Here is a 25,852-nt window from a genome sequence, read left to right as displayed (position 1 = left end):
CGAACTGTTGAGCTAATATTAATTGGAAAAAGGGGGGCTTTGATTTAGATCTTTGTTCTTGTTTTTTTTTTGTGGGAAAAAGTTTTTTGAACAAGAATAAAAGAGTGTGGTGTTTTAGTTTAATTGGGAAGACCTGTCATTAAAATAATGGGTTTGGAAGAAAGTGATTTTCTTTGATTAAGGAGAAATTTTTAACTTCCAAAAGGAATAATCGGGTTTTGGCAAAGAACAGTATGTTAGGTCAAATTGAAAAATTAAGGAAAATGAGGGAGGGTAAGGGTGGTTAAAAAACAAAACACCGTTTAAGAGGCCGCCGCAATCCCGGGAGCATGAGGAATTGGACATGGGAGAGAGTGAGACGTATTTCCTTGGATTTTTTGATGGGGCCGCCGGATCCATTCAATTTTGCCGCCGTGACGAGCGAAAAGTTGAAGAGAAGTTGGAGTTAAATTCGTGTTTTTTTAACGAGCATGCGCTGCAGCCAAATTAATGCCAGAAAGGAGGACGAGGCAGCAGTGGTTGAAGCAGGTTCCGTGTCGCCCGCCATGACTGCCACCACCGCCGAAGCGACAGTGGTGGAGGGGCAGCGCGCTGCCACAGCGATGATGTTCTGCAGCACAAAGCGCCTCATGGTGAGGCGTGACATGGTTTCTCGTAACACTACTATGCATAGGGGGAGGAAGGGGGGGGGGGCAACCATGGAACAGAGAGGTAAGGGGGAAGAAACCGGCATGGCTGTGCTTTGCCTCTTGATCCGGTCTCACTCGCCTCAAGGTTTTCTCGCGCTTCGTGTCAACGAAGGACTACGTGACGGCGGCCGAAGCGACACAGCGCGCTCCTCGCTGGCTCGACCCAAGCTGATCCAGGCACCATTATCTCCACCAGCTTTGGGCAGGCCTCTGCCCACCCAAAGTCCTTCGCCAGCGACGTGCAGTTGCGCATCAGCACACACTGGAGGCATGATAGCTTTTCGAGCACAGATACTCTTCTTAGTAGACGGCACTGCGACACGTCCAGGTACGTGAGGAAGACGCACTTGGCGAGCGGAGCGATGCTGCAAAGATTCTGGCATCCGTTCACGTCGAGTAGGCGCAGGTGATGCAGCGCATCGATCCCTGCCAGAGACACCAGCTGCGTGCACTGTGTAGCGCGCACCTCGACCATGCGGGGTGACTTGGCAAGCCACAAAAAATTCTGCATGTGGCGGTTGCCGGTGATCACGACCTTCTCCAGAGCCGGCAACGCGGGGAGGTCTGAAAAGCCGCTCAAGTTGATGCACGTGAAGAGCGTTAATACGCGCAGTGTGGCGGCGGCTTGCGACACAAATGGTCGCAATACATGCAGAGTCGGTACCGAGAGGTTCAGCTCCTCGAGCCCGCTCAGGCCCGTCCCGAGAAAGGAGGCAAGCGCAAACACTGTGAGCGACGCCGACGACAGGTGATGAATGCACAGGGACCGAAGTGAGTCCTTCAGCCGAGGTAGCCAGGAGAGGTCGCGCAGAAGCCCGCAGTTCTTGACTGTCACGGACTGCAGCGCGGGGAGTCCGTAGATAAAATCAAACCCGACGAAGTTGGGGCACCCCTCGAGCAAGACGGTGGTGAGGGCACGGGCGGAGCGTAGCGAGTCCGCCCGCGTATAGGCGCAGTTGCGCAGCGTGATGTGCTTCAGTTGCGTGCAGGACTCCACCCAGCGCGGCAGCGAGCGCAGGGAGGAGCTGGTCACGTGGAGCTCCTCAAGCGCCGGTGCTGCTGTGGTGGCAGCAGAGAGACGCAGGTGCTCGGGCCGTCGCCTTCGCGTCCCGGTCGCGGTGGTCAAGGCGGCCGATGTCGACTGCGGTGTCACCGTCATGGAGGTGAGTGGCATCAGTTTGGCCCCCGTTGCCGCTGCAGGGAGCCCACTCGCGCTCGATGCCGTGACATGCGCATCCACAGCAGGCGCTACAGACAAACTTCTGTTGCTCTCTTCATCCTCGTACTCCTCGTCTTCCATACTGACGGCCATTCGGGTATGGGTTGGGTCTCGGTGAACAGCTCTTCGACGGAACAAGTAGAGCACCCGCAGAGAGGCGTGAAACTTGTTCAGCAACTTCACAGGAGACACAGAGCACGTTGTTACACGGACCGCACGCAGCGGGGACTGCAAACTGGCGAGGAGAGCGTTCACGTCGGACTGAGACCAGCGTAGGCACGATCGAACGTCAACCTCGACGACCAGGCGGCGCACTGACGGAGAGAGCTGCACATGACGCAGCTCTGCAAGGCGGAACAGCTGCAAAGCAAAGAAATGCTGAGGCATGAGCATATGCGCGAGAGACGGAGCTCCAGAGAACGGTGAGTCCTCGCTTGAGTAGAGCGTTAGTCGCTCCACCACCACGTCCACAATCCTTATGCAGCAAAACAGCGCCGCTGTCTCTCCAGCAGCTTGCTGGGCGGCCCTGCTGAGGCAGCGGTCAACCCACCACATGCCCACCTTCAGTGCAGTTTGTGCACCATCCTTGCGGCCAGCGCCACGACATGTTACCACCATCACTTCTCGTACCCCAGCTACGGGTGCGAGGCACGCATCTCTCTCACGTGCGTAGCGAGCAGGAACTCGCTCTACCGTAAAACTGAGAGTGCTGCTCGCGCCTACGCCATCACGCCGCTCCGCAGCGCATCGCACTCCCGGGCCGGCTGCGATCATAGCGAGAGACGGCTGGGGCAAGAAGCTCGCAACAAGCTCAAGCATGACTGGAGTGAGCATAGATGGCTGGAAAAAGGTGCAGCAGAGAGGCACACACGCACACTGCTCGTTCAGAGTGGAAAGGAGCGCAAGAGGATGGGAGGAAAACCTGCGCTGCAGCAACGGAGAGGGAAAACACACGAGGCAAAGTCAACGGCACGTGCACATGCGAGCGTGTGGAAGGTATAGTGACGTCACGCGAGTTGGTAGGCAGCACAATCTCCCGCACAGCGCACGATTACGTCGGCAAGCTTCGTTATCGGAGCACCAACGCACGGAGGGGGGGGGGGGGAGGGGGGAGAGACCGAGAGAGACGACACAAACACACGAAGAAAAGCAAGAAGTAAAGGACCTGACAGACTGAGTGTCAAATGAAAGATCGAGGGGGAGAGAGGGGAGAGGGGAGAGGGGAACCACACAGGATCGGAGGTCACTTGATGAGGAAGCGAAAAGCAGAGGGTAGAGAGGGGGAAAACCGTCAAAGACGATAAAAGGAAGGGCGACTTGCTGCAGTGCAGAGCGAAGAGAGACGAGGTAAGAGAGCAAACTCAGTCACACGGAAAAACACCACCAACCGCCACAGCCGAGTGCCTCATTCACTACAGAGGCTAGAGTGAGGGACAAACACCCTCGCAAGGGTGTGGAGATAGGAGAAGGCGAAAGGGAAAGAGAGCGAGGTGGATAGGAAGCAAAGGGGTGTAGCATGCGGAGAACACGAAGACACGAAAAAAACGCAGAAGCGATACTAACGTAAACACGAGAAGGAGAAAAAGAGCAGGCACACACCTGCACGGCCAAAAGCTGAAGCGAGAGAGCGCGTGAGAGTGTGCGTGCGTGCGTGCGTGTATACGAGAGAGATGAGCGCAAAAAATGAAAGAGAACAATAGAAGAAAAACCAACCGGGGGAGGGGAAAATCTAACAACAACAGTAAGTTAGTACGGTATCACTAGGAGGTGACGAAGCTAAGATGATAATACTACTGCAGAGAGAGGAGAGGTATTCAGTTGACTAAGCCCAGACGCAACTCTCAGCTTCGTGGGGATCAGTGAGTGAGCGATCCACCCCCCACTCGCACACTCTTGCACGAGCTTGGCTACGACGCACAGGCGTTGCAGACAGACACGTACGAAATCGTGGCAACGAGAAATGCGCACAACACCGTTCTTGGCTACACTCTACCAAGTCCAGGGCGTGTGCGCGCGTGCGTGAGGGAGAAGAGGCAGGGGAGAGGGAGGGAGGGAGGAACAGTGGGAGAGAGAGATACAGAGCCTGTAAGACTACAGAAAAGGGAGAGGCCGAGACGGGGGAGAAGGAGTAAAGACATATAAGTGTATGTGTGCCGAGGTGATGAAGACTATAGCGAGAGGGGGATAAATAGCGCGCAAGCGATTGACGATGCGAAGCTACACCACGACAGTCTTTCCTCTACACGCAAGATGTCGAGTGAGGCGGCAAACGAGGCAATGGCGTGGATTAGGGGGACACTGCGAAGTGACGAAGACAGAGAAGAGAGCGGCGCGGCGGTCGAGAAAAAGGAAAGACACACACTGGAGAGAGAGGGGAGGAGGGGGGGGGAGAGGAAAAATGCAATCGCAGCGAAAAGAGGTGGCAGTGATGTGAGGCCGTCGAAGAGGGTGACGACGCCGCAGGTGTGCGAGGAGAGCAGCGCGTTGGGCAACACACACGCCACATAAAGTAAAAGGCGCGAGGGTACACACACATGCATGCACACACACACACACACACACACACACGCACACAGGGAGGCAGTGGGCTAGAGGAAAGGAGAGAGACGTGTGCGTAGCGGGAGGAGAGCCAAGGGGCAGGGGGGAAAGAGCTAAGCTCCTGTGCAACCCAGTAAAGACGCGCTTAGGACACAACCGCGGCACGACAGAGAGAGAGTCCCAGCTAGCAAAGGGGTGTGTAGGATAAAGCACCGCAGACGAAAACAAAGAAATAACAGAGTTGGGGACAGGGGAAGAGACGGGAAAAGAGGAAGGCGTTTTCAAAGAGAGGACCAGCGCGGCTACATAGACCCACACAGGTGCAGCTATACACACGAGCGAGAGAGAGACACCGAGACGGCACCGCAGTGCTTTGCTGATGCGGTTGCGCAGTTTTGTGCGTGCGTGTGTGTAGTTCACTGCTGTGTTCTCTTTGTTTGCTTTTTCTTGCGCTTACCCTACGCTATATGTGGCTGTGTGGGAGGGGTGTGTGTGGGTGTGTGGGTGTGCTACCCTCTGTGGTCGAGGCGCGATGATGATGAGTTGCTGCCGCTGCTGTTGCAATGAGGGGAGAGCAAAGGAAGGAGCAACAGGGGAGAAGCGCGGGTGAAGGAAGCCATGTATGTGTGTGGCCTAACTTGTTGAGCTGCCAGTGGAGGGAGGAGGAGGCCCAAACAGTTGGTACGCAACACACAAACGCGGAGGACGAAAGTGCCAATGAAGAGCACTTCGGCAACGCAGCGTGCGGGCACACGCACATATGGGCACCGACACTACACTACGCAACCACGAAGGTCACCTGTTGCGATCGAGCCACGAGTAGTGGAAGGCAGCGCTCGAAGAGGGGTGAAAAAAGGCAACGCACACCCACACACGAATACGCAATGCTGAGGTAGAGCAGCAAAGACGCACAAACACACCCGCACCGGTACAGGCCCTCCCACAGGGCGAACGGCAGAAGCGGAGAAGAAAAGCGATTCGCGCCACACTCCAGGAAAGAAAGGGAGACAGCAGAAGGGAGTGGGAGGGGGGAGGTGTTAGTACGTGTGGGGGTGGGCGGGGTGGGTGGCTGCCCTGGCGCTGCCTGGCTTGCTATGGAGCGTAAAGGAAGCGGAAAAGTCGAACGGAAGAGACCAAAACGAACACACGCACAGCCGGTCACAGGTCCTCGCACAGCAGGCAAAGGCGCACCGACACCATCTCACAGAAAGCGCAACCGCAGCAACAACAGAGTGAACGAGAGAGAGAGTGTGTGTGTGTGCGACACTGACAGAGCTGATCCGCTAAGAAGAATCTCCGTATCCTCGAGGCCTCCATTTTTTTCTGCTTCGCCCTTTGGCCCTTCTTTGCTGTGCCTTCTCTCTCTCTGTCTGTGTGTGTGTGTGGGTGTCCGTCACGCACGCACGCACGCACACACACCCTCGGAGCTCTTTGTCACCACACACGCATGCGCCATCCGCGCACGTTAGCGGCACCTACGCAGCAAAGACGTAGAGAACAGCTATCCAGCAGAGGGAATGACGCTCGTGTCACTTAGTGCGGGTGCAGCGTGGTGCGGGCGCTTCTCAGTCTTAATAAGTTTTTTGCTGCCGTGTCCAGCGCAGGGTACGAATTGCCCTGCCGATGTATACGTGGGACAGAGAGAGAGGGGGGGGGAGGGGAGAGAAAGGGGAGCCATTGCGGGGAGCGGAGTGCCGGCACGGATTGCGCGTGTGTGCGTGCGCGCGCTTGTGTGTCGGTGCGGGGGGTGGAAGAGAGACGGGGGGCCAAGATCACCGGGGAGGGAGAGGAGCGCTACCGGAAGCGCTTTTTTCCCTCTTGAAAGGACTCATACAGGGGGCGTGTCGTTGGGGCAGTGTCGGGTGGGGGTGACGGGGCGAGGAGGATGAGAGGGGTTGAGTAGAGAGGAAAGACCGGAGGAGACGCGGAGACAGAGAGAGAGGGGGGTGGCAGAGAAAACAAGCGCGGCAACCGTAGTAGAGAGAGAGACAGAGACAGGGATGGAGAAGCTGATGATGATGCGGAGATGTTTCGTGATATACCAGCGGTGCCCATTTATCTCTCCGTTCGCCCCTCTCTCACGATGCGCTGATGCGGAGAGAGAAAACAGGAGGGGAGGGGGGGGGGGCGGAGTGGAAGGTGAAGTTGGCGGATGCAGTGACTGCTTCGAGGGTTCGTGGAGTGGCATGCATATCTGATGAGCAACGGTGGGCAAACAGGAGAAGACAGACTACGAAAGGGCCACTCGACATTAACATGAACACACGCAACGCTCCCTGGATGAGCGCTTACCCGCATGAGATCCTGCCCCCCGCCAACCACTCGCATCAAGACGGTGTCGCGGACGGCGCCTTCGGTATAGTGGCCTTCTTCGAGACTCCCAGGAGTCGTCCCATCACCCGAAATGGGGCGCGCAGAGTCGGTGCTGTCGCAACGCAGAAATGCAGCTGCAGTGGTATCAGTGGATACATGCAGGCATTCACGACAAGGTAATTCAGCACGAGTCGAGGTGACAGCTGCAGTCCGTACACGGTTGGGCCAACGTTCAAAAAACCATCCACCGGGACGCCAGCGGCGCCAAGCCAGCTACCGATGTCGCCAACCCCTAAGCGGTGCGAGTGGAGGAGGTATGTCACGAAAAAATTGATGGTCTCCCCCAGTAGGTAGTGGTAGAGGGCCACAAAAGGGCCCCGCTGCACTACGAGTCGATAAAAGCGGCTCGGCAGAGGCTTTGCACGCCCGGAGGAAGCTGCCGACTTCGCAGTGGTTGACGTGGCAGAGGCCCTAGTCGATGAGGTCGGCAGCTTCGTGGATCGCGGAGCCGAATGTCTCGTAACGCAGTTACCTCCGCCTCTGCTGCTAGGTGGAGCGTGGGAGGTAGCGGTGCCTCCTGCCGTTGGTATCGTTGATGACCGTCGTATGCGCTCCGCCTGCCGAGTCGACACAGTCCGTCGCGCTGCCTCTGCACTCAGCGACAGGGGCTTCGGTGTCAGACCGGCAAAACAGATGAAATGGCGATGTCGAAGCATTTGCGGATCTCCCTTTGACACCACATCCAGTGCGCACCTCAACGGCACTGCTGCCGAGAGTGGGGGGAGGGGGAGCGTTTGCTATGCAGCCCTGTGTGTCCGGCAGACACGATTGGAAACACAGTCCCGCGGCGGCTCAAGGCGAGATATCTGCGGTGCGCCTCCACCGACGCACTCGATAGCTGGTGGGGTGAAGGGAGAGCCGTACCTGGAGCAACGGGGTCACTGTGTCTTAGATATGGGGGAAGGGGATTCAACTGAGTGGCGCAGGGGGGGAGAGTACAATACCGCAAGTGCGCTGGCCTACGCTGGAGATTCGTGAGCAACTCACGCACACCAGTAGGATCAGCAAAACATGTAGAGAGAACACGAGTCGGAGAGAGGCAGAAGAGGTAGACGTGTTCGAAGTAGAATCGGGAGAGAGCGACCCGACGGCCGGGGTGGGGGTGGGAGGAACATGGAGCGGCAAGCGAGCACGAGGAATGGCTCAGCGCCTGTAACCCGTGAAAGGGTCTTTACTCTCGTTTCTCATGGAACACAAAGAAAAAGATAAAACAGAGAGACAGAGAGGTGCAATGCACGAGGGTGGGGCGGCTACATCCACATACACACACACACACGCTGGTGCCAACACACGCACAACGCATCAGCGCACAGGGCAAAGGCGGAAGAAGAGAAGAGGGATAAAACAACAACAACAACAACGGGTAAGTCAGCGAAAGCGTTGCGCGGCCACAGTGACCAACGAGGCGAAGAAGAGCAGCGCCGAAAGGGAAAAATAGAGAGGTGTGGAGAAGGCAGCAACAGTCGGAGGTGGTAGAATGACAGCAGGGGCGATGTAGAACAGGGGTCAGTGAGATTGTCTCATTCTTCAATAAAAGCCCACCCACTAAGGTGCATTCCCCCCTCCAAGCCCCCATCCCTTCAACACCCACCCCTCTCTCAGTCCTCGTCGTGGTCTGTTGCTTCGGAGAAGCACGCATCATCTGGCGTCGTCGCCGTGTCTTCGGCAAAGCTGTCTTCCATGAAGAAGTCGCCATCGGGAAAATCAACGGCTGACTTCCACTGGTCCTCCAGCTCTGCCAGGCTTGGCCCCTCTTCTGGCTCCCCGTAGAGTACCCCACGAATGCCGTTCAACACGGGCCGCAGAACCTCCAGCCGCGGCAGAGTATCAGGGAAGTACACAATCCGCTCTGCCTTGTTCTCAACGGACGAGGAGAGGAAGAATATTGGCTGATACCGAAAGAACGCGTCGTGGATAATGAGGGAGCGCAGCATGAGGAGGTCGACAAAGTGGCGGTACCTCAACGTGTTAAAAATGCCATAGGCAGAGAACTGCATCCCCACGCCGCGCATCACGAGTACCTCCTCCACATACACTCGACTCAGCGCGCCGCTGAGTCGCTTCACCAATAGGAAAACAGAGAGGAGCAGCAGGAAGAAAGTGACACTCGTGTCCAGGGCCGGGGTGCCTTTAGCTTGGGCATAGGACCCGGAGACCACCCCGTCAGTGTCAGATGCTGGGATCCCGACTGCTGCTGTCAGTGGTGACATCGTCTGTGACCCTCCCGTGATTGCCTGTCTCATTCTTTCGGCAGACGCGAGCGGCGAGTCAGACAGCGCCTCGATTCCGTTCACCCCCGCAGGTCCGGAAGAGAACGCTGCCAGCGCCACCACCAACCACGACAAGGACGACGAAGACGACGCTATGCCCTGCACATCCGTTCGGTAGGGATTCACCACACGTAGTTGTGACACCACTACCAAAAAGCACGCCACAACGACAGCGAAAAGGACCATATCCGCAGCGCCGAACAGTCGCAGGAACACAACGCGCCACGGAGCCGGCTTGTGACCGAGTGGCGCTTCATAATCATAGGCGGGGAAACTAGCGGGGCCCTTGAGGCTCGTCATCCCCGAGAGACTGCTTGGTCTCGTCGTGTAGCTTGACGACGTCCCTTGCGGCGAGGTCGGTCGCGGCAGCTGTGCCATCGATATGGCAGAGGAAGTATGCCTGCCTTGCGGCGACTCCTCAGCTACAATGCCTCCCTCCTGCCGGCACACGCGGTACGCACGCATTGCTTTACTGTAGTCCACCTGCTCCAACCTGACCACAGAGCCGGTGTTTGCGACGTGATTGGCCACGAGGACAGTGGTTCGGGGGGAGATGGTGAGCGTCACACCGTTGGTGTTTGTATGGTACACGTTGAGGTTTGGGGAAAACGCCTTCACCGCACTGCCCATGGCAGTGGCGCCTGGTGGCAGTATCGGCGATGCGGCCTTGTTGAGGACAACCGGACGCTGCGCACCGTTTTGGAGGTGCCCCACAGGCGCTGTTGAGACCGTCTGCGCCACCGACGAAGCAGACGGCTCTGCCGCAGAGGCAGATGCGTCTGGCGGCAACGAGTCTGTCTTCGTAGCCACCACCGTTGTCGTCCCTTCCACATAGAAGAGCGGCTCCGGGACTACCTTCGAGCGTCGCGGCCTCATCTCGCCCGGGTGGCCAAGCACAGCAAAGCCGTCTTGCGTTTGGCTGTGCGACACGCTGTGATTATGGTTTAGCGACTTTGCGAAAGGAGATGCAGCAGCTAAGGAGCTGAGGTTGATGAGTGCCCGCGCTTCGCTTTCTCACTTCAAGCAATATTGCCGTCAATGATGACAGACAGCAAAGTCGTTGTCGAGAGACCGGTGAAGGGATTAACAGGAAGGAGCAGAGACAGGAGGGGACAGGGAGGGCGAGAGAGAGAGACGCCTCTGCTCCTGGATCGTGTTGCTGTAAACACCCGTCCCCCCCCCTGCAATGAAAGTGAACACTGCAGAGAGGCACACGTACAAAGCACCGAAGAGAGAAGTGTACGCGCGGGTAAACGTGTCTGTGCGTGCAGGGCTCCTTTCGACAGAGACAGAGTAGAGGGGGAGAGGTTAGGCAAGCAGGAAAAGAGTGCAGACGGTTGGTGACTGAGGCATCCGATGGAGGGCCCTCAAGGGAACACAGCGAGAGAGACAGAGAGGTGTGGTATCACAGCGTGGCGCGTGCGCCGTTGCGTCTGACACTAGGGACGCCAGCTCACAAGCGATGTAAAGCCGGTGCTTCGTTGCATCTGTCCTAGCCCTAGGACACTCCCCGTGCATCCAGAGGTACCCCACAGAGGCGCTCACGATGTACCTCCCTTTCCTCGGCCTTGCCGCCCCTTTGGGAGACAAGCGGCGCATCACCCAATCGAGGCGGCGGCAGAAACGGGGTGACGTCGCCTACGCAGAGAGATGGCGTGCAGTGCGACACTCCACCACAGGGGCGCCGCACCTCCCCCTCCCCTTCTCTTCCACGGGAGCCACCCCTTCACCGGAGCCTCCTTTTCCTTTGCTGTTGCGCGCCTGTGAATGCCTGCCAGCGTAACGGTGTGCTTGCCCGTGTACGCCTGTGCACATCGTAACGGAAGTGTGGGCGCGGAGCCCTCAACACTATGCCCCACGAGCATCCACTCCATCACCCCCTCCCCTTCCCTCTCCCGAGAGGGGGCGAGGAGGTGGGCATCATCCCACCCGCTCATGAAAGGGGGAATGAAGAAAGTTGTACAGCCGCGCTGCGTCCCTGTCGCCCATAACCGACACCAGCGAGGCTTGTGAGATCGTGGCAAGTCCGATCAGCGAGCCGCAGAGTCGCATCACAGAGGGCGCATTCTGGTGGGTAATGCCTGGGAGCTTGGACAGAACACGGGCCGCGTAATGCGCCGTCTCCCGCTCTGCCGCAGTGGCCGTCACCTCACCCACATCCGCCGCGCTACCTAGGCCAATGGAGATGCCTGTGAGCGATGGATCGGCCGGGTCTGCGTTGGAGGCCGCGACGGACTTCTTCAAGAATACCAGCATACCCGCCGCATGCGCTGGGCTGCGTGCCCACACGAAGCACACGCGAGGGTAGGCGGCCATGAGCTCCGCTGTTTTGGCGTAGATGCCGTTCTGCATCAGCCGGAATGGAACTCCACGGTGGAATTCGATGAGGCAGAGCGGGTGCGCATACCTGCGGGAGAGCGCCGCAAGCTGACGTTGAATGCGGCCGGACATGACGGACTGGGCGTAGTCCTGCACACTTTTACGCTCCACCGCGTACTCAGGGGAGAGGACGTAGTCGGCTGTCACCAGTGTCAGTGGGATGAGCTGCATGCCGCGACGGTAAAGGTGGTACGGCAGAGAGGAGCGAAGCTCACGTTCATCGAACACAATGCACGGCACCGCCGAGGGTGGAAAGTCAGGCCTGTGCAAGAGGTCGCCAGCCAGTCGCCCCACTGCCGTGTCCTTACGGACACGACGACGCCGCACCGGCCGCATTCCAGTCTCCAGTGCCTCCTCTGCCTGGCGCAGCGACGTCTGGTCAACGAGCAGCGACCCGGTCAGTGTAGCCTTCGCGTGCGCGAGGCTCTCGAAGGCCTGCCGTTCTGCCTGCACTGCCTTCTTAAAGTCGAGCTCCGCCAGGCTGGTCGTGACAAGCTGCACCTTGATGGTGGCAAGCCGCTCTGCCGGCAACTCGTCCTGCGCCATCTCAAGCTGGCGAAGAAGCATCAGCTCCTGGCGCGCTAATATAACACGATCAACGCGCAGGTAGGTGCTCACACTGTCAGTCCCCTTGACACCGTTAGTGTCCGCGGTAGACATCCGCGGCGCTGCCGTCGACGGGACAGCAAGCTGTAGAGCAGCGTGGGACCCATCCAGCAACATCGTTAGCTCTGTTGCAGACAATGAAGATGCGTCAAGCACTAGCACGCGCGGCATCCGCTCAAGAGTAGCGCTGGTAGTGACGCCGCAGTCCCTGGTGGCGCCACGGTGGTCGGGGCAGAGCGTAACAACCCCCTCTCTGACTCTCTCAAGCACGAGCAGCGGTGCGGCAAGGGAGGCCCGTGCTGCAGATTGAGGCTCACTGTCGTACTTTATGTCTGCCCTCTCACCGCTGCTGGCAAGCAGAGGAGGAAGCTGAGAGAGGAGGGCTTGGTGAAAGGCGCCAACCCCGATGTCCACCATCACTGACTGGCTGCTATTGCCTTCATCAGCATACAGTGGAGTTGTGTCGCGCGGCGTGGCGGCGGTGGCGTGGCCGCCTTGACTCGACAGGCGGTGCCTCAAGGAGGCTGCAGAGTCGGCAGCGGCACGTCGCCCCCGGCGACCATCAGCGCTGCTGTCCTCGTCTGTCGTCAGATCTTCTTCCCCGTCGCTCGAGGCGTCATCGACACTGGTAAGAAGTGCTATGGGCAGCTGCGGTGCCGCAGCATCTGCCGGCTGAGCCTCGACGAGCTCAGTCAACTCCACGTCGTACTTGGCCTGATACACCCGCATAAAGTGTCGAAGCTGCAGTTGCTGGTACGCCTCCAGCGAGTGGGTGAGGCGCTCCGTGTAGCGCACCACATCTTTGGTACCAAAAACAAGAATAAGTAGAGTGGGGTGAGACGCCGGCGCGTCTGTCGCGGCGTCGCTTTTGCGTTCGGCACGGCGCAGCATCGTGCGACACCAGCTCATCACGAGTCGCACGACCACCTCTACATCGGTGTCCTTCTCCTCCACATTGGGTATCAGCCGAGGCACCAGTGTTCCACCCGCGGAGGTGGGCACCTGACCGCGAGGAGCACTCGTAGCCGAGGTTGGGGCAGCATCCAGTAGCGCCTTGCCCCTCTCCTCGCTGTCACTGCTGCTGCTCACCACCACGACCACATCGTCAGCAGAGTTCGCAGGAAGCATCGCGGCACCTTCCATGGGAGCAGTGAGCGCGGCGGAAGCGGTGCTGGGCACGTACACCACAGTCCCGATACGGTGCGTTGCCACAGTGACAACGTCGTGGAAGTGAGAAGAGAGCGTCCACAGCGCAGCAGGGGGCGTCGCACCGGTGCCGAAGACGCTACACCGTGGGAGTCGAGGCTCAAGTACTGCCTCCAACTCGCGAAGAAATGTGTACGCCGTGCCGCGTGTGGCTCGTCGCAGACGCCGAACGTCGATGAGACTCTCCACGAGGAGGCGGTACGGCCAGTGAGACTCGTGACGGCGCACTACCGCGCGCAGATCGTTGTCGAGGTCGGAGAAGTCCACGGAGAGAGCCTCTGCTTCGCTGATGCCGCCAAACAGAATGCCCTTGTTGTCGTGCTCTGTCCTTGCACGCCAGCCGCGGCGGATGTATGACGCTGCACCGGTGCCACTGCGTGGGTGTCCGCTGTAATCGATACGGCCCTTTACAGCATTCGTTGTGAGCCTGGCGCGTGGCAGGAAGCGGAGCACCCCAGTATCCTCGTCGGCCTCTGCCGCAGCGTCCACGCATGGGGACGCAAAGGGCCGCGCATTAGCTTGCGAGTTCAACCCCGCCGAAGAGTCAGCAGTGGGGTCTCCACCGCTGGCGCTACTCCGCGTGTGAAGCTGCTGCTCCAGACGCTGGAGTTCCTGCAGCGTCTCCAACACAATCTTCGCAAGGAGGCCGTCCAAGGCTTGGACGCTCGCCGCCACAGGAGCCACAATGCGGTCCACCGTGATAGGGCGCCGCGAAGCGCGACTGAGCTCCTCGAAATGCCGCACAAAGTCTAGGCGAAATCGAGGGAACAGTTGAATGTCTCCGACGTGCATCTGCAGGACAAAGCGCTCCTCCCCCATGTGATGCCGCTGCACGAGACTCTGCATGAGCACCGGCGCATCCGAGATGAGGACAATGGACGGAGGTCTCTGCCCGCCAGCTGCAGTGCTGCCACTACGCAGCAGCAGTTCAGAACAGAAGGCTGCCTGCGGTGCTAGCGCATCTTGTGGTTGGCCTCTGCCCAAGAGCGAATGTGGCAACGCCAGCACCGTCATTCCAACCAGCTCCACCGCGAGCCGCCGATGCAGCAGATCAGCGCACAAGAAGTGGCTGGTGAGGACCACCACCGCCCCACGCTGAAACACCGCGCAGCGCTCCTTGGTGGTCGTACCCTCCTCAATGGCGACCACCGGCATAGGAGATGCGTGATGAGACGCTGTTGCAGCAGCAGATGCATCGGCATGACGTGATCTCATTTCTCCCGCTTCTCTCAGCGCCAGATGCCGCCTAATGGCGTTGGCAAAGCGTGTCATTGCCCCTGGGAGAAGACGTTCAGGAAGGACCACACAGTACACGCGTCGGTGTGGCCTGTTCAGAGCCATCCGCTGGTGCAGCAGCTGGGCGACCACACTCTCAAGATTAAAGCCGATGCTGAGGATGCACAGTTGTACGCTCGGATTGTCCGGCATCTCGCGTGCGGAGACGGTACCAATGAACTCCGAACATGTTCGAAAGGTGCCCCCTAGTGTGGGGGTGACAATCTTCTCCACGCTCATGACTCGCAGAGAGCTCGGGGAGAAAGGGACGTGTGTGGGGTTTCGGGTGCCGCTGTGGGCGCTTCGCCTGCGTGGCGCTGGGAGAGTGGGGGGGGGGGGCACAGGCCCACATCCCACAAAGCAGGAAAACAAGAGAGAAAGAGATGAAGTCGAGGGAGTGCAGCGGCTTTAGTAGCCGTCGCCGCAGCACCATTCCGTGTCCGTGAGAAGGAGCACTCGCCGCATAGCTCACTGCGAAGACACTCGCAGAGGATCTGTGCGTGAGTGTCTCAGGGGAGAGGTGAGGGGAAGTAGAGAAGACTAACTAGGCGCCAAAGCAATGCACCCGTCTTGTCCCCACCCTCTTCTGGTCCTCTCGGTAGCTACTGAGCTCACCGGCACAGGCGACTGGTAATGTCGCCCACTGCGGGGATGCGCACACTCGTTATTCGGGAAACGCGCGAGACAGTGCTCGGAGTAGAGAGAGAGAGGGAGAGAGACGGGGGCAGTGGGGCGCGCAGTGTGGGCGAGCGGCCCTTTGTTTGTTTCGCTCGCCTCAACGCATCCGCTCAACAACGAAGAGGTCCACACGTAGGGGCGTACAGCCACACTTCGCCTCTGCCGCTGCCGCACCACGGCTCTGCCAACGAACTGGGGCGACCAAACTCATTTTGGAGTTGCTCAGCCACCATCGTAATAGTGCAACGACAGAAAAAGGGTGGGCGGAGGCGCCTAGTCGCTGAACCACCGACACAATTCGTGGTCGACAGGTCCGAGCGCGATCGTCATGACCGCAGCTGTCGCCGGCAGCACATCGGCCCAGGGCTTTCCGCCAGCACCAAGAGCTCGCAATGAATAACCAACGGCCGGCGGCAGGCTGTACGACTCTCCTACAAACAGCGAACGCTGGGCCCCTCTCATGCCAGGTGGTGCTCAGACATCATCAGGAGAGTCAGCAGAGGCCAACGGGAAAGAAAAAACGGCAGAGCAGCGCGGCACATCGCAACGACGCGCACATCCTGCTCGATGGGTGTAGCAGCCGCAGCCCAGGCACGCACACGCGAACACACGCAGAGGTACCCGAAACAAACACTTGACACATCGTCTCGCCGAGACTAGAACAGATTCTCAGCGTGCAGCAGCACGTATTCACAGTCGTGAAAGGATCGTAGCTGCAGCGTTACGCTGCGCTTGCAGGTGCACATGTCACGCTGGAACTCACCCAGCCACCAGAAGGAGAGTGGCTAGCTAAAGCCTTCTCAGGAGAGAACAAAGTGCCGCACCTCCTTCCAGTTCACATACCCCCTTTGCCGGGCAAATCCAGTTGGCGAAAGAGGGCGAGATAATTTGTAGGGGCAAGCACGGTTGCGGTCAGCACCGGTACTACCGAGAGCACATGGAGGAACCTTACTTCAACTAAGGGTAACACTACCGCGGTGACGGCGGCGTGATGTCGATCACTGCCGAGGGCAGCCAGGACAACTGCCTACTGCACCGCCGCCCGACACAAGAACCTCTACGTTGCCCGTTGCACACGGTGGCTACGGTTTTCGCAGTGGATGCGGGGGAGGCACGACGGGTCGATGACGCCAGGGGCGGGACCGTCGTGGTGCAGCAGGGGGGGGGGGCGGCGACACGGTAGCGGGCGATATTTGTCACCCCCTACGCCCCATCGAGGAGGGTGTGGTACCCCACCCCACACTGAACACAGCCGAGGAGCGATGCAACCCGGCTGCTGCACCGTGCACGTAGTCACATGCGCGCTGGGTGACGCAGGGGGTGTACACCTACAAGAAGCACGAGTTCATGACTGGAGGCTCTCGTTACGCTTCCTTTCCCCGAGTTCCGCTGCGGTGTACGAGGCGATACGCCATTAGCGCCCTTCACACCGACTCATAGGCCCGTCACTTTCTCCAAGAGCATCCTCTCGGCGTCGTCGTACCCATGCGCGGCCACTGCCGTCGTGCCTGCGAATTCGCTACCGTACAGGAGCTGCTTAAAGCTTACCAATGAACCTCGACATTGACGACGACGATTCCGTCAAGCAGAGCGTTAGCCACCACGACGGTCGCAGATGCGCGCCGGCCGTCGTACACTCGTTCATTTCGCAGAGAGTGGATGGCGCGAATACCCCCCCTCCTTCCTTTCCCAGCATGAGGAGGAGAGGGAGAGTCACGCCAAGACCATGGCGGCAGGAATAGAGCGCGTCTTTCCGGCAAGAGTACCGATGCTCGTATACCTTGTGACGGGGCGCGGGCAAGAGTGCCATGTCGCATGTCCTTCCAGCTTCCGGTCTCACCGGGTAGACACACGAAGGGGGCCGGGTGGGGGCGGGGGACGCACCCTCAGGGCATGGGCACTGGAGATCACGCGAGAGAGAGAGAGGCGGCCGTAAGGTCGCTGGGGGTTGTCTCAGCGAGCATGGCTACTGGAAGTGACCCTGACAGGTGGAGTGAAGATCCTGCTCAGTGCAGGCAGGGAAAGTCAACCACTCCATCGTGCCCCCCGTCTCGCCGTATCGTCAATGTCCTGTGAAGATCGCGCAGCGATGAGGCGAGTAAGCAGACGAGTAAATCACCTTCCGCGGCGACCCGCGTAGTCCCGTGCTGGTGTAGGACGGAGAGGATGAGGTGAAGAGAGAAGACGAGTGCGAGATGAGGCCGCCCACATTTCCACTCCACGGCGCGCCTCCCCCCCCCCAAAATCGCAGCGAGATGCGGACGCTAGCGACTAAACATATGCGAGTTGGTGAATGGCGTTGGACTACGTGTTGTGTGAGCACGTGGAGGTGGAGAAAGTGAGGCTTCCAGAGAAATAATCGATCGAGCGCAAAATGTGAAAAGACGAGCAGGCGTAGAGGACACCGCACGCCTGCAGAGGTGCAACAAGGCTAGAAGTGTAGAGCCATGCAGCTCTGATGAAAGAGAAAAATATTTGAAGCAAGGCAGGAGAAGAGTAGGCGTCACGCAATCAGAGCATGTGTCAACACGATGCTCCATAGCGACGAACAAACAGCATGTACCCCCGCACGCAAGCGGTGCCCCCCCCCCCCCCCCACTCATTGCCCCCATGTACTTTGCAGTTGCGTGGGAGAAGATACGCTAAGGAAGGGGAAATTGAGAAAAGATGGCGGGAAGCAGAGGGTACCACTGGTCTGCCCTTTCCGTGTGTTTGGTCGTTCCTAGGCGGCATAGAACTGCCCTGGCTGCACTTGCCTAGTCATGTTTGGAGACATACATACAACGGTGAGCGGCGCAGGAAGAAGGGATGAGCAACTCAGAGTCTACCCATCGTTGAGGGGTTGCGGTGGCGGGACGTAGAGGTGAAGAGGCTCTGCCCTTTCCCCCCTGAACAACGCCACGTTCCCACTGTGCGTCATTGAGGGTACTCGATCTAGCGCGCTACGGAAATCCTACAGTGAAATGAAAACAAAGACAAGCGAAAGGTGCAACAGAAGACGCGCGCCGGGGGGGGGGGAGGTGAGCGCTTTCGCTCTTCTTGTCCTTTTGCTCAGCGTGTGATGAGCAGAGACTCGTTTTACACACACCCGCACACAGCATTCGCAAACACGCATGAGCGGGTGAGTGCAGGTTCTAAGAGCGGTAGGACCACCCAGCTCCATTTCCCCTTCTGCCCTCCCCCTCTTTCATGTTTTCCTCCCCCCCCCCCCGCGGCTTCAAAGCGTGGGAAAGGGGGAAAGGGGAGGCTCTCTTGGACGCGCGCAGGGGCGCCAAGGCAGACTCCATAGAGAGAGAGAGACAACGAAGCATCACTCTCTGCACCACCTCTGCCGTGTACATATTCTGCGACCTCACTGAGTAGAGGAGTGGTGACTTCATGAAGGGGAGAGGGGAGGGCGGCGGTGCAGTGAGCAGACGCAGCCACTACCAAACGAAAAACTAAAGAGAGACGAATACACAACAGGGGGGAGGAGGGCGGAAAGACTGAAAAGGCTACGAGGAAGGAAAGAAGGGGGGCTGACAGACAACGTACGGAGAGCGATTCCACCCCGAAGGCATCCACCGCGCTATCGTCGGATGCGCCTCTGTCCACTCCGTCCGCCGCACCAGCGCTGCTACCCTCAACCGCTTGCGGGGTTTATAGCGGGAACAAAAAGGAAACGGAAAACGAAGAACGAGCGAGGCTACACCGACTCTTGTCGGGGGGGGGGGGGCATGACCGCACACACACCGACTCCTACAAGCGTGGCGGCTACAGGCATGCAGGGAAAACGAAAAACTTTACCCGATAGGAAAGGTGGCTGTGGCTCATCTAGCAAAAACGATAAGCTTCGCTGAAGGCCACAGTGAGGCAAAACGTACATCATCGGGACACGCGACACCAGCAAGAAGTCCACGCACGCGCGCTGTCGCTGTTGCGTGGGCAGACACGCAGGAGAGAGCACATGAAGTCATCTGCAGGGGCACACCGAGCCAGGGACGGAGAGCAGCGAGAAAGAACCGCACACGCGTACAGACGCATGCCCGTGCGACACTCAGAATAGGTGGCGGCTGTTCTATCTGGCGAAGGGAGTCCGTGGCGCTGCTATTCCGATGCTGGGGCGTGGAGTGGTAGTGGCAGAGCCGGACGTCTCACGGCGGCTCAGCGTCGCCACACGCAACGGCTCTTTTTCTTTCGCAATGATGGCCCCACCTAGCGGGCGACGGCGTTGCGTATTCGCCCGCCCACTCCTGGGCTCTACATCGGCCGCTTTCTGCTCCTCTATTGGCGCTGCCGCTGTGGGTACGCTGCTCGTGTGACTGCTAGGCCCAGCTGCGTCGCCGCTGGAAAGCGAGCCGCGGCTGCTGCGCGACTTTGGGATGCTTGCGCCCGATGAGAGCACCGGTCGAGGCCCGCAGTGCGATCCGCCGCCGTTCACAGCGGCTGCCGTCGCAGCAGTTGAAACACTCGCGATGATAAATCGACGAGGTTGGAGTGGTGTTGCGACAGCGGTGCCGTCAGCGCCGCTAGCAGATGGGGTGTGGCGCAGCGAGCTTCCAAGAGCCTTGCGTCGCGTCACACCGACTAACGTTGGCGCCGGGTCGACTGTCCGCCCTGCTTTGCGACCAGAGCCCCCCGCAGGCTCGCGCCTCGCGCTGCTTTGCAGACGCTCAAAGTTGCGCGTCCCCGTGGGGGTGCGAGAGAGCGCAGCTGGGGTCGGCAAACGTCGGCGGCCCATCGTTGGCGTCGAGGTACGCGTGGCAGTAGGAACACGCCGCACTGGAGAGGCGGCCGCAACACGATGGTATCCCCTCGGCTCTCCATAACCGCTGCCACGCACAGCCGCGGAGGGCGACAGTGGGGACAGCCCTGGCGTGTAACGAGCCCTCTCATAAACACGGCCGTGAGAGTAGTGGAACAGATGCGTGCCGGTGGCTGTACGCGTAAAAGCGCTAGGAGTGCGGCGAAGCGGTGCTCCGCCTCCGAGCGCTGGGACAGAGCGGGTACCGACAAAGCCGTTGTTGGTAGTGGCGGAACGCGTGAAACACGATGCGGATTGTTTGCGGCCAAACGGTGCTGCACCACCAACCCTAAGGCACATATGCGAAGCAGTACGCTTCAGCGGCGACCAGGAGGAGAGTGTTCGCTTTAGGGGAGAAGAGCACATGGACGATGCGCCGGCAGCAGTAGGTGTCCTGTAGCCGAACTGCGTGGGCTGCGACGCGGCAGTGCCTTGCTGAGCTGCACGCGCTGCGGCCCCATGGTTCAAGCCACTAACGGCGATCTTTGCAGACTCGGTGCGCTGCAGGCCTCGGCAGCCAGAGACCGCTCCGATGCGATGAGCACGGTGGGAGGGGGTGCAGGCCAGTGCGCGCGTCGTGCTACTGTTAGTCCGCGCAAAGGAGGGGGCGTAGACGTGCGAGGACGCGGTGCGCTTCAGTGGCGCGAAGAACGAGTTCGTACGGGCCAGTGCCCCGCTGCGTGACGGCGTCCGCTGTAGTTCGTTTCTGTGCGAAGCGGTGCGCTGCAGCGGTGTTGTTGTGCGAGAGTTCTGCCGTCCCAATCGCTGGCGGCTGTCGCTGCCGAGCGTATGGCCTGCAGTACGTGTGGGGAGCGGTGGCTGCTGACGCCGCAGCTGCCCGTACATCGAGCCTGCTGACTTCAAGTGAGAGCCGAACTGCTTTGGCAGGGTGTACGCATATGGGGAGTCGTGCACCTGTCCGCTACGGCGTGGGTTTCCTGCCATGCTGGCCTTACTGCTGCTGTTATCGTAGAGATGCGGAGCATGCATCTCTCCCAGGCTTCCTCGTGTGGTGCGGCGGCAACTGGAACTGCGGTGCTGAAGCGTGCCACGCGCGCTCGACATGTCCAGTGCGCGAGTAGGGGTGAAGTCACATAGTCCACTTGTTCGACGTCCGCTACGAAGGCCTGATGAGCCGCCGCCGTCAGCCGACGGAGGGGTACGCAGCTCAGTGTCACGTGGGGTGTGCAGTCCTACTTTGGCGTTGCCGCTTGTGGCCACGAGGTGGTCGCCACGCCGCCCGCCGCCAAGCTCAATCACACCACCGCTCTCTTCGCTCTCCTCCTCCGTTTCTGGCGAGACCGTCACTAACACATTCGACTCACGTGGCAGGTGCGTCTGCGCGGCAGTGAAGCCGGCATGGTCGTCCAAGAACTGGCCGAAGGTGGGAAAGCGCGGTGCCGGACTGACACTCCGGCCTGAGACGCTGGAAGCGGGGCTCAAGCTGTGACCGAGGCGGCAGGGCTGGCTCAGCGGAGTGATCCTCATCGACGACGATTCAGGTGCAGGAGCTACGGCCACCCGCATAACAGCACTACCGCACATCGTCTGTGTTGTGGGGTCACTGGTGCTCGCAAGCTGTGGTTGCAGCGGTTCGCGCTGAAATGTTGCACAACCGCTCGGACGCGCGTGCGGCGATAGCGTCTCAGCCTCCACTGCGTCTCCCCGCAAAGTCGCGCCGCATGCCAGTGCACGGGGTGTCCTGGCGTGGTAGATGTCAGCAACAGCGGCGCACCGATCATCCGGCTGAGCGAAGCGCTCATTTCCATCAGGAAGCGACGAGGAAAGCTCGGCGTTTCCTCCCGCCTCTTCGCTCACCTCACCTGGCGCCCACCACTTTGATTCTGGTGAGTACTCCACAACACCAACGGCCTCTTCGAGGCGGCGCAACGTCTCGGAACCGCGTACGATGTCCTCCTCAGCAGGAGAGTTTTCCTTCGCTGATCCCTCTGCACCACCGATGGCGCCGGCATCTAAGGCGAATGCCGCACCAGAATCCGACCGGCGCACAGAACGCAGCAGTGATGCGTGCTTGGGGTGCGTGTACGGCAACGGTCGGCGTACGTTGCTGAAGCTCGGCGGCACTTGAGTGAGACGGGCACCGCTGCGCTCACCAGAGAGGCGTGAGCTTGTTCGTGCGCCAGACGTTAGGCGAGGGGGTGGTGTCTGAGAAGCCGGTCGCGAGCTGGATTGCGTGCCACTGCTAGCAGGAATATCGCTTGGACGTCCCGCGAGCTTGAGAGACGGGCGCGGGGTCACTGCCTGGTACTGCTGCAGCGTAAAGCGGAACATCGACCGCATCAGCCGCTGCCCGCGCGGGTCGCAGTAATCCACAATCCGTGTCACCAGCATGGGCCCCGCTCGCGTCTTCTCCAGAAGCCACATGATTGACTTGAAACCGTTGCAGACGCAGCATACCCATGGGGGGGTGCCAGTCGCCGGCTCTCGGCACTGTAGACACGTTGGGTACCCACAGCGGTGGCACCGGCACACTACACCCGTGTCGTCGTCTGATTCCAGCGCACAAAAGCGCTTTGAGCACCGCTGGCACTGATGCTGCGCGACTCCACTCCCATCTGGGCAGGCTGCGGTTCCAGGGAGCTGGATGTCGGAATGGCGACACACCGAGGTATCCGTCACCCTGCCGGACTGTCTCGCTCCCCCTTCACCACGGAAGAGCACCGAGAAGCCCTTTTTGTCCTTGAACATGGACAACATTGCTGGAGGAGGAGGAGGAAGGGGGGGGGCGGCGAGGAGTTTTTGTAGAGAAGAACAGATGGAGTGCCGCGGAAAAAGCCGCTGATCGTTGAGTGCGCCTACGCGTATGTGCGCCTGTGGGCACTTGGGAGAAGGCTGGCAGGGACAAGCTATTCACACCGCGCGACTAACGCCAACAAAGCAGAAGAAATTAAACAGCGCCGGTGGCGAGACCAGGGGATGTGCGGATCGTCCACCCTCCACTCTAAGGGCACACGGCACACAGCACGAGAGAAGACAAGGGAGAGAAGGTAGGGAGGATCTAAGGTCAAGCGATACAAGGAGAGGATTAAAAATGTACAATCAACCAGGCAAGGGAAGAAGACGCCCCAAGGAGCGGCAGAAGACAGGGAAGATCTATAAGGCGGAGGTAAGGAGGGAAGCCGAGCCTTTGGTAGACCACTCGACCTCGATCAAGGCTCTCTCGGCTTCGCTTCGTTTCCCACTAGCTGTGGAGAAACCAAGAGAGACAGGGGAGTAGGGGGAGGGGGGGTGGGGGTGGGGGGACACAACCGGGAGGCGAGTCAGCAGACCTTGGCGGTTCATGCACACACGCATACAGCGGACCAAAGGCGAGGTTGTTGTCCCAAGCACTGAGCCGTTTCCCTCACGAGTCTAAAAGATGCACCTCGTTCTACGAAGAAATGGTAGTCACATCCACAAGCAGGAGAGCAAGCATGAAAGGAAAACACAGTGCAGCACGAAAGAGATGATGAGGGAGGTAAGGAGGAGGTCAGAGAAGAGTGGAGCGGGCGCAATCCCTCATGATGAAACTCATACTTCCTGGAAAGAAGCGGCACCACCTCTCAGGTCCTTCTGCCACACAAACAGGGTGCACAGCGCGTGAGCCTGTTGCCCTGGCGCAAGAACAGTCCCCACGGTGACTCGCTGAGGTCAGCGCGGCCACCCCCCATCGAGGTGGCAATCGCCCTGGGCTCACCATAAGGCAGAGAAGAACGAGAGGATGTGCAGCACAGCGTCCCTTGTCGAGGTGCAGTTGTTTTCAGTGAGGTTAGCGAGAGCAAGAAAGAGGGATGATGAAACACAGTCAACGCCTAATGCGCTAATCCGCGCGCAGCACTGCTGCATTCCCACCGCCGCAACAGCAGAACGAGAAACGCTCCAGCACACCGAGTTTACACCAAGTCAGCCAGTCCCACAACAACAACAAAACAAAAAGTGCCAACAGAGGTACACGGCGCTGCCGGCGCCGCATGTGATATGGCCAACAGCCACGGCAGCGGCCAAACGTGCCCTAGGACCACCCAAGAAGGGGTGGTGGTGGTGGAGAGAGGGGAATAGTGGCTAGAACCATGTGCCCCACATCAGAGATCGGCGGCCAAACGAGTTGCCAGGCCGGACACCGAGACGTTCTGCGAGCCCCATCAGATAGTTTTGTGGCGGGCGATATGGTACTGCCGGGGTAAGCCTTGCTTCCTTCGACTTACGCCGTGGTATCTGCAGCACCGGTGTCCACGATTCCACCTTGCCAGGCAAGGCTGCATGGAAGGTGTCCACGCTGGCGAGGAACGGTCGATGCTGGTAGAACTTCTCAAACGGCTGTGTCAGCTCATTCGCTGGACGATTGGGGCGGAAATAGTAGAAGAGCGAAAAGCGGCCCTCTTGCGACGTAGTGGTGATGTAATCAAGGGTGGAGCCGGGCGACGTGTTCGTGAGTACACCATCGAAGTGCATAGCGAGGCAGAGGAGTCGCAAGTCAGCAGACGTGCACACGTCCACCCGCTGAATCACCGCTAGGCTATGGTGAATACGGCCGTAGTACTGCAACGAGGTCGGATCGGCGACCCGGTATGCTGTAAAGCTCAACGGGTTCTTGTGAGCGGCCTGGCCACCTAGAATGTACACCACACCGGGCAACACGCGCAGCCGCTCCGCCTCTGGCACGTTGAGATGCGCAGCCAGCACCAAGTGCGGCACATTGGTTACCGCCGCGAGCGTCAGGAGCTGCGCGTAGTTCGGGGCAAGGTGCATGTGCAGCTTCGTGCTGTCATGATTCACAACCTCCCACGGAAGCTTGTTGTAGGACACGAGTGAGGGGTACTTGAGGTTGGTACGGAAGCTTCGCGCCAAAGTGCAACGAGTGCTGCGAAACATCACGGGCGATCCTATGCGAGAGAAGAAGAGCAACAACGAGCGATCTAGCAGACGTACCAGCACGAGCGCCCACACAATTACATAGACGCACACGCCCACTCTTCAGTGCTCCCCCTCCTTTGCACCGTGCGGCAGAGAGGGTGTATCACACCGGAGTGTGGCAATCGAAGTGGGAAAAGACGGGGTAAGGCCGAAGGGAGAGACGACAGCGAAGATGCAAATGTCCGGGGAATGGGCGAACGCATTTTATGCAGACGTGAAGAAACGGGAAAGAAGCACACGGACCAGCGAGAATGGGGAAACTCCCGTGCGGTAGAGAGGAGCAGGCCCAACCTAGACAGCAAAGCGCATCACTCCGCTGGGCGAGTTATCCCCTATGCAGGGCGCCGCCAAGGATACACTTGAAGAGAGTCACGTGTGTTAGGCCCTCTCTTTCAGTCTCTGTTTTGGTGCAGGGAGCGAGGAAGAACGCAGAATTGAGGAAAAAGGCTACCGAGAGAAAGTAGGGCCTGTTCGGTGAGACTTACAGCACTATTGCCTGCCACGTCGCCGTCGTCTGCTCGTCAGCGACATCGCACATCTCTTTTACAGTCGGCAGACAGAAGTGAAAGAGCGGAAAATCCCAACAGCTGAAGATGGGCAGAGTGGATTGACCAAAATTGGTTGAAGGATTGCCCTCGCTGACTCGTCAAGAACACACGCAGACATCATCGAGCTGTGGGAAGCCAAAGAGGGAAGGAGATTAGGCGCAGGGGATGGCGGTTGACGTGGGGCTGGGCAAAGGAAGGAAAACAAATATATTTTTTTCTTCGTCAATACATCCGCGCCCTCGTAGACAACACACGAGCCCCGACTCCCCAACTCGGCCGCATCCTTCCGGCCTGCCACCAGGCCTACCGACTGGTGCCACGCAACCGTAGACACACGCGCGCCAGCAATGCGCAGACTCCGTCATCGGAGCACG

General features: G+C 59.3%; 6 protein-coding genes and 1 pseudogene across 7 annotated transcripts; all 7 read right to left on the bottom strand.

Annotated features, from left to right (window-relative positions):
- Positions 1-792: 792 nt before the first annotated feature.
- LBRM_08_0180 (hypothetical protein, unknown function) lies at positions 793-2,727 on the bottom strand (the record flags this gene model as incomplete). The annotated part of the gene is made up of 1 exon (XM_001562029.1): positions 793-2,727. The coding sequence occupies one exon, from the start codon at positions 2,725-2,727 to the stop codon at positions 793-795; it is 1,935 nt and encodes a 644-aa protein (XP_001562079.1).
- A 4,046-nt stretch (positions 2,728-6,773) lies between these two features.
- LBRM_08_0170 (conserved hypothetical protein) lies at positions 6,774-7,475 on the bottom strand (the record flags this gene model as incomplete). The annotated part of the gene is made up of 1 exon (XM_001562028.1): positions 6,774-7,475. One exon carries the CDS (start codon positions 7,473-7,475, stop codon positions 6,774-6,776), a length of 702 nt encoding a protein of 233 aa, XP_001562078.1.
- Positions 7,476-8,417: 942 nt separating this feature from the next.
- LBRM_08_0160 (conserved hypothetical protein) lies at positions 8,418-9,965 on the bottom strand (the record flags this gene model as incomplete). Its single annotated transcript, XM_001562027.1, has 1 exon — positions 8,418-9,965. The coding sequence occupies one exon, from the start codon at positions 9,963-9,965 to the stop codon at positions 8,418-8,420; it is 1,548 nt and encodes a 515-aa protein (XP_001562077.1).
- A 1,044-nt stretch (positions 9,966-11,009) lies between these two features.
- LBRM_08_0150 (putative DNA repair protein) lies at positions 11,010-14,795 on the bottom strand (the record flags this gene model as incomplete). The annotated part of the gene is made up of 1 exon (XM_001562026.1): positions 11,010-14,795. One exon carries the CDS (start codon positions 14,793-14,795, stop codon positions 11,010-11,012), a length of 3,786 nt encoding a protein of 1,261 aa, XP_001562076.1.
- A 300-nt stretch (positions 14,796-15,095) lies between these two features.
- LBRM_08_0140 lies at positions 15,096-17,437 on the bottom strand (annotated as a pseudogene). Its single transcript is given in 2 exon segments — positions 15,096-15,690; positions 15,693-17,437. Coding segments are annotated over 2 exon segments (2,340 nt in total).
- A 1,853-nt stretch (positions 17,438-19,290) lies between these two features.
- LBRM_08_0130 (conserved hypothetical protein) lies at positions 19,291-22,734 on the bottom strand (the record flags this gene model as incomplete). Its single annotated transcript, XM_001562025.1, has 1 exon — positions 19,291-22,734. The coding sequence occupies one exon, from the start codon at positions 22,732-22,734 to the stop codon at positions 19,291-19,293; it is 3,444 nt and encodes a 1,147-aa protein (XP_001562075.1).
- A 1,344-nt stretch (positions 22,735-24,078) lies between these two features.
- Positions 24,079-24,888, bottom strand: LBRM_08_0120 (conserved hypothetical protein; the record flags this gene model as incomplete). The annotated part of the gene is made up of 1 exon (XM_001562024.1): positions 24,079-24,888. One exon carries the CDS (start codon positions 24,886-24,888, stop codon positions 24,079-24,081), a length of 810 nt encoding a protein of 269 aa, XP_001562074.1.
- Positions 24,889-25,852: the final 964 nt, after the last annotated feature.

The sequence above is a fragment of the Leishmania braziliensis genome, chromosome 8 (assembly GCF_000002845.2).
Source record: "Leishmania braziliensis MHOM/BR/75/M2904 complete genome, chromosome 8".
NCBI classification, from domain to species: domain Eukaryota; phylum Euglenozoa; class Kinetoplastea; order Trypanosomatida; family Trypanosomatidae; genus Leishmania; species Leishmania braziliensis.
Note: the sequence above shows the minus strand (reverse complement) of the source record. Positions and strands in the feature narration are given on the sequence as shown.